At 34.1% G+C, this 15,168-nt stretch overlaps 1 protein-coding gene across 26 annotated transcripts in view; it reads left to right on the forward strand.

Annotated features, from left to right (window-relative positions):
• LOC124642850 (ryanodine receptor) overlaps positions 1-15,168 on the forward strand; it is a 224,686-nt gene that overhangs the window by 173,674 nt on the left and 35,844 nt on the right. For 15 of the 26 annotated variants that reach the window (XM_047181570.1, XM_047181580.1, XM_047181572.1 and 12 more), the window contains 12 exons: positions 148-283; positions 6,559-6,683; positions 7,134-7,254; positions 7,707-7,896; positions 8,243-8,492; positions 8,829-8,973; positions 9,321-9,433; positions 9,728-9,799; positions 10,944-11,117; positions 12,209-12,436; positions 12,799-12,911; positions 14,072-14,165. In XM_047181570.1, the coding sequence (XP_047037526.1) occupies positions 148-283; positions 6,559-6,683; positions 7,134-7,254; positions 7,707-7,896; positions 8,243-8,492; positions 8,829-8,973; positions 9,321-9,433; positions 9,728-9,799; positions 10,944-11,117; positions 12,209-12,436; positions 12,799-12,911; positions 14,072-14,165 (1,761 nt within the window). The remainder of the gene's footprint in view (positions 1-147; positions 284-6,558; positions 6,684-7,133; positions 7,255-7,706; positions 7,897-8,242; positions 8,493-8,828; positions 8,974-9,320; positions 9,434-9,727; positions 9,800-10,943; positions 11,118-12,208; positions 12,437-12,798; positions 12,912-14,071; positions 14,166-15,168) is intronic. The other 11 variants (XM_047181574.1, XM_047181584.1, XM_047181576.1 and 8 more) reach the window with 1 other exon arrangement.

Here is a 15,168-nt window from a genome sequence, read left to right on the forward strand (position 1 = left end):
ACTACATTTTTTGCACCCTTGTTTACCTATTTACATGGGTATCAAAAGTTGACTAAGAATTCTTGACCAACATTGTATAGAAACACTTATAAGCCCTTACAATATTCATAGTGACTAATCTAATTAATAACGTGTTTTCTCTTTCAGGGCAAATACGCGCACCTAAGAGGTACCCACTTGAAGACGTCCACGTCACTTGGCTACATTAATGGAGTACTCCTACCAATATTGACGGCCAAGTTCGACCATCTGGCGAACTGCGAGTATGGTGCTGATTTATTGTGTAAGTACTGATAATTTTGCTTATTGTTGTCAATATTCAAAACAATAGAAATATTATTAGGTGAACCGGAGTTTTCAGGCGATGTTATATTTTCTTAATTTATATCAACCATTTATTTACCCCTGTTGAGCCATGTACAAAAGGTTGATTGACCGAAAAGAAAAATATCCTGAAAAGTTTAGTATTTTTTTTACATAGGTACCTAAACAAAAAAATGGGTGAGCCGATATAAACATTGAAACGAATAATCTGCAAAATTCGGGAATAAACAACAAACCAACCACCACATTACAACTTTTATTAACAAAACTCAATTTAAACAAAACTCACTAATCACTATCACTCTCACTGCCGCTGCCATCAGAACTATCACTGCCACTTTCGTCACTATCACTATCAGAGTCGCTGCCACTGCCTTTAGACCCTGAACTGGCATAAACCAGTCTACATTGAGTCCCACAATTTCTTCGAAAATTCTTCTTCAAACGTTTCGACTTTAGAGTTAGCATAACGTTTTCTTTAATAATATCAATTGAAGTCGTTCTTAAAAGATTTATTAATCAAAAATAAAATAAAAAATATCCTTGGCAAAATTATATAAAAAAAACATGTCAGAAAAAAAACACATTACAACTTTTATTACCAAAACTCAATTTAAACAAAAGGAACTACAAAATCAGTCACTATCACTCACTGCCACTGCCATCGGAACTATCACTGCCACTATCGTCACTATCACTATCAGTCGCTGCCACTGCCTTTAGACCCTGAACTGGCGTAAGCCAGTCTACATTGAGTCCCACAATTCCTGCGAAAATTCTTCTTCAACCGTCTTTGAACATATTCAGTTTTAACTGTGTTCCCGTAAATAAACGTTTTTTTTAACCATATCAATTATATCAATTTAATCGTACTTAAAAGATATAATCAACAAAAAGAAAATAAAAAATAACCTAGGCAAAATTACATTAAAAAATCGGGTCAGATTTAAAATAAATAATAAAACAAACAACACATTACAACTTTTATTACCAAAACTCAATTTTAACAAACAAATTAATCAAGAATCAATCACTATCACTCTCACTGCCACTGCCATCGGAACTATCACTGCCACTTTCGTCACTATCACTATCAGAGTCGCTCCCACTGTCCTTCGACCCTGAACTGGCATAAGCCAGTCTACATTGAGTCCCACAATTCCTGCGAAAATTCTTCTTCAATCGTTTAGTACATTCGAATTTCACACAAGTTGCGTTTTGGGCGTAATGACAAGCACTTTTGCATTTGTCTTCAGAGATTTTTGAGCATGCTTTCTCGTATCTATCTCTTAATATATTTAATTCTTGGTCTGAGGGTTGCGCTGGTGTTGTTGGGCCTTCTCGGAGAACCCCTTTTGTTGTTGATGTAGACTGAGGAAATGGGTTAATGTTGGTTATTTTGAGTTTGAGGTGAGGAAAAAATAATGTTAACTAATATTTACATAAATAAGTTTCTAAAAGATTATATAAGTGAGTTTTGCTACCTAAATAGTATGAAGGGATCATTTTGCTAAATAAATCTTAACTTATGTATATGCGACCTTAACATTTCTGTCTGTTGCGTTTTCACGCCAATACTACTGAACCCATTTAAATCAAATTAGGTACACAGATAATCTTGCACTTGAAAAAAATTGGCTGATTCTGACCCGAGCTTTTGCCTTTTGCCGTAGCAAATGGAAACTTGGATGGGAACTTAGAACAGTTAGTAAATAATAAAGTTTTTAATGTTACCGTTCCTGTTTCCATATGACGTTGGCATACTACTGACAAATAGCCAGCTTTTGCTAAATCCGCATGCACTCCTTCAGCTGAAAATCACATGTTTTCATAAGCTTCTGTAAAAAGTCGTTAAAATTCCCACCATAAAAACCCAAAAAAGGCTGTTTGGTTTTAAAATAGGTATTCGAAATAAATAATTAAGAGATACACCACGTATTGATGGTAAACTTTTGTTTAGCGCTAAATAATTGACATTGTTAATAATGTAAAAAAAAATTGTTTGTGAATAAAAATTCACCTTGAATACGGGGCTTTATTGTAACAAAAATAAAAGGAACTGATTATTTAAATTAGTCACACTAAAACCACTCCATGTAAAACAATTAGTAACAAACTACTTTGATTACAAAATACATACTTTTATTACCGTTTAGATATTAACAAAATTTAAAAACAACAGAGGAAATGGAACAAATTGTTCATATGTCTCTTGTTTTTAACATAAAACACCCAAGCACCAGTCCTTCAAAGAGGTCTATTCAGCCATGGACGTGTAAATAAAATAAAACAAAAAATCTCACTTTTCAAAATTCTTCTAAGCGAAAGTTTGGGTGAATCTTCAAACTGTTTGTCGCATCCCTTTTTGTAATGTTTTTTAAACGCTGTCTTAACATCTCTGTGGCAACCCTGTGCCCGACATGACGATACGAGTGTGATCTTACATGCCTTCGAAATAAAAATAAAAGTTAATATCAGCGTCCATATCTGAACATCCTCTCTTAAACACTATGGTCACTGGCAAAATAATTACGTTATGTCAATGACAGTCAAATAATTACAACTAAAACTGGAACTACAAATATCTGCCAGTATACATCGTGCTCTAAGATTGCCTATTTCAGAATAAGATAATCAAGACCCTGCACTCACAAAAGGTAGCCTTTAGAACTTTTTACCGAATGACAAGCAAAAGACTGAAGCCTTCTCTACAAAGCGTAGTTAAGACCAAAATCTGCCGCCTTATTCATCATTGGCATAGTGACCCCTTTTGATATGATATTGAAACTATTAGGTATATGTGTATAGGGCATTTGTTTTGTATATCTAATTAACAATAGATAGGTGATAGATATCCACCGTTAGCCAATAAAGGTATTATAAATAAGGCGATAAATCAAAAATGTTGACACAAGTCTCACAGCCAGGTTTCTCGCGTAATAAGTTGCTGTCAGATTTCTTCTTATTGCAAGAAACGAACTCTTTAATACACCCCGTTCGGGAACTCCTATCGAAGACGTCTTTCAGATCTGAGCCGCAACTAACAGCTCTGCATGAAGAACTATATACTTTTTTGCATGCCTTCAAAAGATAAAATATTTGAAAAACCATTCTTTATTCCTCATCCGCCTGCCCTTATCAAAATTTTAATTGGGGTTGGCGTAGCATCTTTTCTTCTTTCATACTTTTCTGTCTGCCGTCATCTTACAAGTAACATTCATTCTAGCCACGCCAAAGTCGACACTTTCACGTAATCCATCCAGCATTGACAAACCATTATTTATTATGGCAACGAAATCTTTCTTTATCTCTTGTTAAATATAAAGAAATATATCCGGTAGATCATGGACTTGCAAGAGTAACTACTGCTTCACTTTTTTGACCCTACATATACGAAAAGTAGCCCTCACAATTTCAGTTCAATCTAGTGAAATAAATCATCATCATCTGTCTTTTAATCGTCCTACTTCTGGGCACAGACCTCTTCTCACACAGAAAAGTATTGAGCGTTAATCACCACACATGTTCAATGCGGACTTCATAGTCCAGCTTTCCTTGAGGTGTTTTCCATCACTATTTTAATCATTGGTGTCCACAATATACTTCTACTAAGTACATATAAATTGGGAACCCTGGTAACCCGCAAACTCATACTTAAAAATTATGATGCTTTAACTACTATTCCACCTCAACTTATGTGAAATAAATAGAACATCAAAAATTATTGCAAACCCACCTTATAGCATTTTCTGACAACTAATTTGAGACACGCATCGCCGTAAGCCTGCCTCAAAACGCTTGTCTTAAACATATCCTTGGTTAATGCTTCATCATCCTCATCATCTGACAATTCCATAGAAGTATTGTCGCTTGCTCTCTGAAAACACAAGAATCTTTCAAAAAATCTGAATTTATTGACAAAGCTTGACATTTAACAGCCTTAGCAGTCGTTACGGGTAGTCAGAAGTCAGTAAGTCTGACAATAAAGCACTGGTACTCAGCTGCATCCTGTGAGACTGTAAGCCGACCCCAACATAGTTGGGAAAAGGTCTGGGAGATGATGCATGTGCTATGGTATATTGATTTCAAAGATTGAGGTGGTCACAACTTCTAAGTATTTGTTTGATTACCGACCTTATTTGCAAGTTTGCCTCTGCTACAGAAAATATAAAACAAAAGTTAATATTGTATATAGGTGCTTACATCTTTAACTCCGGTCCTATTGACTTTGAGAATGGTTCTTAAATTAGGAGGTGCTGGCTTCTCATCCTGAGGTTGTATTTCAACATCCTTTTCTTCCACTTTTTCATTTTGTTTGCTGCCAGCAACTTCTTCTGAATCCGATTCCTCTTTCGGAGTAGTCTGTGGTAACTGTACAATCTTCTTCGATTGTTTCAAACTATCGTCCGTGTTGTCTCGAGCGCTTTTAACATTATATCTTGTTTTTGTAGCTTTGACTGGGTCTAGCGCCATTTCTGGCATGATACGCGGTTTCTTTCTCTCCGCTTTATTCTTAGCTTTTTTGTGAGTGTCCACGAATATTATTTCTGGTAGTACCTGTTTTTGCACGTTGTTAGACTTCATCATTGGTGGAAGTGTCGCCATTGTGGTCTTAGGTGTCGTTTCTAATAAGTTAGATGCAAGTATTCGTGGTAACTTTGACCGTGTAGGTCTTTTTGGTTTTGTCGATCTACTCGGGGCTATCTGTTCAGGCATCTGCTCAAAACTACTTGATGAGTCTATTGGAATCGGAATCAATGACAGGCTTGTTTTTGTAGTAGAAGCTGTAGTTTCTTCTTCATATCCTGAAACTGGTATTACAGAAGGTGCATTCCCCATGACTGGTTCTATCTGTTTTTTACTCGGAGGCCGTTGGATTCCATCGGCGTCGATTTTAAATTCTCGACTTTTATCAACTTCGATATCCGAAAATATCATTTCTGTTTCGTGTTTGAATGGCGTAGTAGTCGTCTTTTCACCAAGCTCGTTTTGGAAGAAACGACTTTTCTTGTGGCTGAGATTTTTTTTAATGAGACCTTGTCTTATATTATTAACTTTATAAGGAACTTCTCCTCCGCTTGAGGATTCGGCAGATCTATCAAAGGTTTCTTGGGATTTGTATATTTTTTGCAATTGTTCATAGTTGCTGATCAACTCTTGTAGTACGTTGTTAACTCGGGATATGTTCTTTATAACATCTGCGAATATTACTTCGGGCTTGTGAGTGGTTTCTGAATGGAAAGCTATTCTTCTCGCTGATTTTATAGCCTAAAAAATAATGTATTTATTATGTGCGTTATATCTTACAGACTGGTATATCTAGCATCAAATTTTCCTATCAAAAGACCTTCATATAAAATAAATATGTAAATGATTCCTTATATCTCTTGGTCACGCCATCACGCTTGGACGACTGGACCGATTGAGCTGAAAATTAGAGGAGAGGTAGCTTAGACCCAGAAGAAGAACATAGGATTTGGAGTTTTGTCACCACCCGACTACGGGAAAAATTTATCTCGGGTCGCGGGTAAATCCGCGGGTGGAAGCTAGCATAGAATAAAAATAATTTAATATGAATATTACCAATACACCTAAAAGCAAGCCACATAAAACACTGTAAAACAACATTTAAACTATAAAACAAACGTTTTTGTACGAACGATAAACCAAATCGATTTAACTTCGTCATGCGTTTTATTGTTCAAAAAATAAAATATTATATTTTATGCATTATTTATCAAAAGTTAAAAAATATGTATAGTTTTGCCATCGCTCCCAACTTGAATTTTGACGATTTTTTTATTATATATATTTTCTATACTTATAAGAGTGCAATATTTTTTTTATGGTAATGGTGATAACATTTTACTCGTGTACACAAAACTTTATTCTTAACTACAAAGTCAGCCTGAATTTGCTTATAACTAAAAAAAAGGTTTAGAATCCTCCTGTTCTGTTTCCTTGTTAGTACTGTTTTATTTTTCTTTATATAATTTATTTACAGACCCAATCAACATTGAACCTTATACTTTGTTGATAACGTTGCTATTAAAGAAATATAATAGACTGTAGTAATTTAACTATTCTTGCGTACCATGTGTAAAGATTGTTGTTGCAATATTGTATATGTAATTTAGTCACAATTATGGACCCTGTCGGGCACAGCACATAACAAAAGTTGGTATAGGTATATAACAATTCCTTCTTATATGAATGTTTTATTTTGTCCAACAGTGGACGAGATTCAAGTGGCATCGTACAAGATGTTGGGCTCACTCTACGCGCTCGGCACGGACGCTACGCTCACGCACGACCGAAAGTACCTCAAGACTGAGATTGAGAGACATAAACCTGCTTTGGTAAGTTTTATCCATACTTCTATTCTAATATTATAAGGTGGAAAATAGTTTATTTTTTGGTCTACACAAACTACTTGTGAAAAAAATGTTTCACTGTTGGGATAAAACCCTTCCCGAGTAACATATTTAGTACGTAGTAACATATTTAGTAGTTCTGTATTTTATCTGGGTTCTGGAAATAGACCACTAGAAATACTAGCTGCTTAGTTAGCATTAGGTTAAATACCCATAGAACTGCATACAATAACCGAAAATAACAATATCATATCAGAGCAATAATGTAGATAAAAGTTTAAGAACTTTTATGTAAAAACATGCAAGTATCCAGATTTTTACTGGAAAAATGGCATATTCTATATACCAATTCTTTCTCAGTCCAGATATAGCAAAAAGGGCCGCAATTTTGGACTCAAACTTCACAGCAATAAAGTACAAATTCCTCTGTTCCAGGGTTCGTGTCTCGGTGCGTTCAGTTCGACATTCCCGGTGGCGTTCCTGGAGCCTCACCTGAACAAACACAACCAGTTCTCCTTGCTGAACAGGATCGCTGACCATTCTTTGGAAGCCCAAGGTTAGTTGAATAGATGGTTGATCTACGGGTGTTGGTAAATTGAAAATGGTCTTTATGATGATAAATAGGAAAATGGCTTAAGGATGCTTTGTCTTATTTTCATTCAATGTACAAAAAAAATGTGTCGTTAATTGAAATTGGTAATTGGAGAATGACATAAGTCGCCTACTCTTTTTTTATAAATTATTGTTCATAATGAAGAATATATCTATCCATCTTGGGGCTTAATGATAGTTTATTTTGCCTTAAAAAGTTGAATAAAAAGCATTCCATTCCATTAAGAAAAACAAAAATCACATGTGTTTCGTAAGAGTAAGTTAACTGTAGCTTCGCCCTCTCAATCAATTTAAAATCACATGTAAGAGTCTCAAACTCACGAAAGTCTTTCACCAAACTGAAAATACATTTTTAAAAAGCTGTAGGTACATTCAATATCCAACTCTTTTCCCCAGACATAATGCAGAAAATGGAACAGTGCATGCCTACGCTAGAGACGATTCTTGGCGAAGTGGATCAATTCGTAGAGTCAGACAAGACGTACAACGAAGCGCCGCATATCATCGATGTGGTGTTGCCTTTACTTTGCTCGTATCTGCCGTTCTGGTGGGCGCAGGGGCCTGATAATGTTACTCCTACTGGCGGGTGAGTTCATAAATACATTATCTTATGTACCAAAGTTTCATTTGCCTATATTTTATAGTTTTAAGGATCACTGTGACGTCCAGTTTTCTCTCTTTGCATATTTGCTAGCTTTTCAAGAAGAAATAAGTTAATCTGTTACAAAAGTTTTGTAATCACTTAAGGTGCCTATCTTATAAGATACTTATTTGATTTGAAGAAAAGATGTATTAATCATATTATTTCTGGAATTAATGTTATCGATCAATCACTCCATCAATCAATCACTAAATCCTCTGTCCATCAATAATATTAAGAATTACACTTTTACTCCAAAACTCGATTTTTAATTGACACCATATTTTTACAGAAACCACGTAACAATGGTAACAGCAGAACACATGAACCAACTCCTGAAAAACGTATTAAAACTCATTAAAAAGAACATAGGCAATGAAAACGCTCCCTGGATGACTCGCATCGCGACGTACACACAACAGATTATTATCAATAGTTCGGAAGAATTGCTGAGAGATTCGTTCCTGCCGCTTGCTGAGAGAGTGCGAAAGCGTACTGATAATATGTTCCATAAGGAGGAGAGCTTGAGAGGGTTTATTAAGGTAATATTAACATTAACACTATACCTATGCAATATGTATTATATTTGAAATAACACATTTTGACACGTGTTTAAAAAAACATACAAGTATTTTTGTCAAGTTTCTTTAAAGTTTTTGTAATAATAACACATTAGTGTTTCTATTATATTGAGTTTTTGAGTAAAACAGTATAGAATGGAATTCCATAATTGATCCATGTCTACACATATTCGTTAGTAAAGTGGTAAGCAAAAAAAAAGCAAAATGTAAAAAAAAAAATTACATACAATACATATTCAAAACTGTCGTTGCACTTTTGACCATCTGAAGACTTCATATTTACTGTTTATCTTCCAGTCATCAACCGACGACACATCGCAAGTGGAGTCTCAGATACAAGAAGACTGGCAGCTTCTAGTGAGAGATATCTACTCCTTCTACCCGCTGCTTATCAAATACGTGGACCTTCAGAGGAACCACTGGTTGAGGAACAATGTCCCAGGTTTGTTATCAATCTATCAATTGATTAAATGGAGCAGTAAATGATTATCAATCAATCAATTGAAACAGTAGATGATTATCAATCAATCAATTCATTGACTGAGGCATTAAGTTTTCATGGACTACTGAATACATGCACTCGTTGGTTCATAATTGAAGATGCGTAAAAATATGTACTGAGTCAATGCAAATAAATATCGATCATATGCCATAAAAGTGGTTGATTTATTAATTATTCTATTCACTATATGGACAACTTTAACGCACATTACAAGATTTAGTGGCAAAAAAGTAAAAAGGTAACAGCTCTGCGTCTTCTTTTACTAAATATATTTGCTTTATAAACAGAGGCGGAAGAGTTATACAACCACGTGGCTGAAATCTTCAACATCTGGTCGAAGAGTCAGTACTTCTTGAAGGAAGAACAGAACTTCATCTCTGCCAACGAGATCGATAACATGGTAATTTGCACAATAATTTGTGGTAATGATTAAAACATAAGTTACAAACCCATTAAAATCTTACCTTTCGTTATAGCATAGCATAACCTTTTACATACATGCTGGTTCTTTTTCGTTAAATTTGGCGTTTTTTGTATGGAATTTATAAACAGTATTGCAATATTTTAAGTATATTATGCGGTTAATGCCAAAACCTAGATTTAACTTACTCTTAAAGCTTTTTATTATTAAAAATTCCCCGTTACCTTTGTCTTCAAGCTTGATTCCAAGCTAAAACCTTTATGTTTATTTTAGGTGCTGATCATGCCAACAGCAACAAGAAGAGTGACAGCAGTCACAGACGGCACTCCTCAAGGTGGTGGAAAGGTACTATCAATCATATTGTTTATAACATGAAATGAACCGTTTAATAACCTGAAAAATATTTCGTTTTAAATTAATAAATATGTATGTACATACTCAAAAACATCTACAGTAACTAATAAAATTCTTACCATAAATAAAATTAATGTATTATAAAATCATTCTCTTCTTACTTAAATATGTGAATAATCAATTCTGTTCCCAAAATCATAGTTAATAACAAAATAACAAAACTCATCATCATGTCACTAATTAATATTTTTTCTCTAGATGAAAGCATTCGTAAGTATTCCAGACACATTGATACATCAATATGAATAAGGTTTAGATCACAAATACAATAAACCGATCTATTTTCTACCCTGTTATTTACCTTCAAAAACTATTATCAATCTTATGATTGATAAACTTGTAGATTGATGAACCGTGTGATTGACTGAGCTTTGACTGAACACTATTACACACAGACTGTTGTTTTTGTTTTATGTCTTTCCTGATTACAATTTATGTAAGGCACTATTTATAATTATTTATCAATCTATACCTCAGTATTCATTTATCTGTACTGTTTTTCTACGTATTTATTTTGGTATTTCATTTGATTGATTGGCTTTTTATACCTTGAGTGTTACATGACTCCCTTGCTATATTATTTTGTAGACAATTCTAGTCATGACAGAAGTTTCTTTGATTGATAAAAGTGTTTTATTAGAATGTTTGAAAATATTTGGTTTATGGTGTAAAAAAAAAATGTCTAGTCATGACAGAAAGAATTTATAATATATTATTTGCCTCACGTTAATTGATTTACGTTATAATTTAGAATCACAACATACATTACATGTCAACAAAGAAATAATCATATCAACTGCATAGTGCTAGCTAGCTATCCGAAAGAATTAGTAATTGTATAATTATTTTATGTCTAGCATACCGATATCGCTTTTAGTCATGTAGGAAAATCGTACACATAAAATAAATATATTTTTTTTACCAAAAGTCTTTACCAATAGTCTAAAAACCTTTTGATTTGCTTTGAGAGAATATTGCGAACGACCGTTGGCTGCTACCCTTGTCACCTATCATATTCATACTCAAAACAACGAATACTTATATTAATATATACCATATGTACTATTATATACAGAAAAAGAAGAAGCACCGTGATAAGAAGCGAGACAAAGACAAGGAAGTTCAAGCGTCATTAATGGTTGCTTGTCTGAAGAGGTTGCTACCAGTTGGCCTAAACCTATTCGCTGGTAGAGAACAAGAATTGGTACAGCATTGTAAAGACAGGTTCCTGAAGGTAGGGACCCTCAAGGTAATATATGCCCTCATTAATACCATCTTTATTTATTTTTATTGCCGATCGGTGAATAGTTTGCACTGTTTTTGAATACGGCATGGTTTTTTGCGTTCATCTTGTAAATTTACCAGAGTTTGATATACAGATGATTGAAACCAATAAACACAATATCCTGTGTGACGCCCAAACTGAATTAAAGTGAAGTTGCCTATGTCCCATGTTTGATGCCCGGCGATTTAAATCCTTCAACCATTCACTTTTCCACTTAGCACCCAGTTTTCTATCTTGGCACCCAATTTTCAATCTTGACACCCGAACACCGACCCACTTATCAATACGTTACCTAGTGTCTTGATATTCCTACTTTGGCACCCAACACTTAAGCACTTTTTATGCTCATACCAGACATATTAAGTTGATTCTTCCTAACTCTGGCACTATAAGAACATACATATACCAACTTTAAAAATCGTTTTATACTAATCATAAAATAGTATTCACTAACAGTGCAAACCATTTCTGATTTATATTTTTATGATTATTTTTAATTATAAATTATTTGCATTTAAATATTTAATTTGATTAATACCTGCATTGTAGTAACTGTTTAAGAGGTCCATTTAACATCGCCCATACCTAGCTTCGTGAAATGAGGGCTTAATATTATCAAGATTAATGATCACAGTAAGACATTAAATCGTCATACCATTACCATATAATTTATGGTTGAATTTCTGAAAAATATGACGTTGGTGACTGAATTGCTAATTGCAGTATTTAATGTTACTGAAATATTAAATGACTGAGTATCAAATCTAAATAAGCAATCAAAATTCTTGAAGTATGATATTTCTCGACCGATTTTCATCAAAATCAGTTTAGTCGATTTTGCTTTATAAATAAGTAGCGAAACTAAAACGACTTTCTTTTATATTGTATATAAATATTATACGTTAATTTTAAGTATCTCCTAGGCTTTAGACACCGAATAATTTTGCTATCCACTCTCCACGACCACCCGCTTCATCCACAAACCGCACCCTAGCTATAAGTTAAATTACAACAACAAAAATATTAACCCATTCGCCACATTATTGTACCCACAGAAAATGTCAGAACAAGATGTGGCCGAATTCGCGAAGACCCAGCTAACACTTCCAGACAAAATAGATCCAGCTGACGAAATGTCTTGGCAGCATTACTTATATAGCAAGTTAGGTTCAAAAAGCAAGAGTAATATAACGGTGGAAACTGCTGAGAATAAGGCCAAGATTATTGATGATACTGTTGAAAGGATTGTGGCTATGAGTAAAGTGCTTTTCGGATTGCATATGGTAAGTTTTTACTGTTTTGGTTGTTAAGTTTTAGGGGCAAACGTATTTCAATATTAATTAGTATTTCGACAACACACAGTCTTAATCATTCTTCAAGCCATGTCCCCCCTTTACCAATATTAACTTTATGAGGTATTTATTTATTTCTTTAATTCATTTTTGTACAATGTGAGCTTGGTTTTTAAATTTGTTATTTATTGAACATTTTTTATTTGTTGACTATCGCGTTAAACTATTTTTTTTAGTACCAAAAACATAATTGCATTTTAATTGAGTCAAACAATGTACCACTTGCTACCTCAGGTTATGACAGCTATAATTTTACTTTCATTTATTTATTTACACTATGTACCCCGCCATAGATCGACCACCCCCAACAAATGAGTAAGAACGTGTACCGATCAGTGGTGTCGATACAGCGCAAGCGCGCCGTCATCGCGTGCTTCCGACAAACTTCACTGCACTCTCTGCCGAGGTCCTTATATGTAGTTATAGTGTGCTGTGTTAATTTTGTATACTAATTAGTAGACGAAAATAATATTATTTAGACTTTCGTTTTTCAATCTATGTGCATTACCAATCAATCAGTTGATTTATTTATCAGTCAACCAGTTGATAGATGTATCAATCAATTTATTAATCAATTTATCAGTCAATTCACTGATCATCGATCGGTTTGGGTATCCTCTCTGTAGAGGTATTTAGTGTGATCGCGTGCTGTGTCGATGTTGTGTACTAACCGTATATAAAAATAATAAAGAAATGTGGACAATAAATAATAGGTAACAGTATTGTGCTGCAAAACTTCTTCAAGCAATTGATAAATCAATGTAGTTGATTCAATAAATAAATAAACAAAATTTTCCTGAAATAAACTTACATAGGCAAAAATCCTAGGCATGTGTGCGTGTTTGATGTGTGGTTTTATAACACAAAATCTAAAAATAATCTTCCATATCTACACTTTTACTTCGTAAACCTTTCTAAAGTGACTCACAGACAGACAAACAAACTTTTACAAAAGTTGTACGTGAATACGATTGCGCATGCTGCTACGGATGTAGGCGACGAAGCCGCGACAACGCTCGGACGTGTGGAAGCGAGTGCTATGCGCCGCTAGAAAACGCGCCGCGATCGCGTGTCTGAGGTCTACACATCTTTATAAGATGAGTCGGTAGGTTTTACAGGAAATTAAGAAGTTATAGGGCTGTGACGATCAATTAATTTTTTCAGGAAATTACTGTCTATGACGTCTTATAATCAATCAATAGCCTTCTAGCATCGAGTGACTATAAAGTTTATTGCTCGTTCTTCTCCATACGAAGGTATTTACTGTTTACTTGAACGAGTAGATGAGAAGAAAAATATGTGTGCCTCACAGTGCCACACAACGGTGCTATCTCTCCTTTCATATACAGGACGTGAACAACATCAATTCAATCAGTTTTTTTAACTTAGTTTGGTCTTTTAAACAGAGTGCTTCTTTTGCATGGATTTCTCAAGCTTTTTTTAACTAATCAAATTGACCATTTGGGAAAATAAGCCTTTCCCAAATGATCAATTTAGTCCGTTTATCGCATTAACTCAACAAAAGAACCGACGAAACAACCATCAATATGGTATTTTGTTTTACAGACATCGAGCATGTAATATCTTCGCTCGCACCTACTACGAACTCTGGTTGGAAGAGGAGAACATTGGACAAGAAGTCATGATAGAAGATCTTACTGTAAGTTGACAAACCACATAGAAGGCTACTTTTAGTATAGGCTTAAGAACCGTAATTTGAAGCTTTTATTAAGCTTATTATTTGCGATCCTAAACTCCGACCGTTCTTACAGTTCAAATGTAACCTGATAAAGTTTTTGATGCAGAATAAAACAATAATTCTTATTATTTCGAACATTTGAATTGTAAGAACTTTCGGAGTTAAACGACGTCATTAGACATGCTTTGGGTTATATTATTGCCGCGAATGATAAATATCAGATCTAATATCGAATGTTAACTTAGAAAAAACATCAAAAAAATATTTTATGTTTATTTATTTATTTATTTATTTAGTAAGGTACACCAACGACATTTTTACAAATAGCTTAAATTTTTATAAACATTTATCCTCCATACAGTGCAAAAACGTCACTTAAAGGTGTACACACCATTCGTATGGAAAGTAACAATCATAAATACATTAGATTAAATTGCATTACATTGAATCATTATATTACATTATTGAAATTACATTGAAGAATAAAAATGTTAATAAAATTCTTATAACAATAAATTGAAAAAAAAAGAAAAACACAAACAAAGACAAAATCAGAATATTTACAATTGGCAGATAAAAAATAAAAAATAATAATAATAAAAGATTGAGTCGTTAAATTAAATCGAGCAAAAAAAAAAAAACACACACACACAGAATTACAATAGTTACTAGGTAGCCAATCACAGGTCATCAATGACAATTGCCTTGGCTTTGAAGCTTGATAAGCTGTCAGAAAATATATCTAAGCTACTGTCACACGCGCAAGCTTTATTATACGTAGTCATCATCCTATTAAGAGGTGCATGTTGGCCCAGATTAGTGCGACTCGGTTTAGAAACAAATGTCCTACTTGTTTTTTTAGACCTAACGTGCCACTGACGGGGAACTTCTAGGGTTAATTTATTGAGTAGCTCTGGAGTTGAAGTCACACCGTTTGCGATTTTGTATAGGGTGCAGAGGTCTA

Source organism: Helicoverpa zea, chromosome 26 (assembly GCF_022581195.2).
Source record: "Helicoverpa zea isolate HzStark_Cry1AcR chromosome 26, ilHelZeax1.1, whole genome shotgun sequence".
Taxonomy (NCBI): domain Eukaryota; kingdom Metazoa; phylum Arthropoda; class Insecta; order Lepidoptera; family Noctuidae; genus Helicoverpa; species Helicoverpa zea.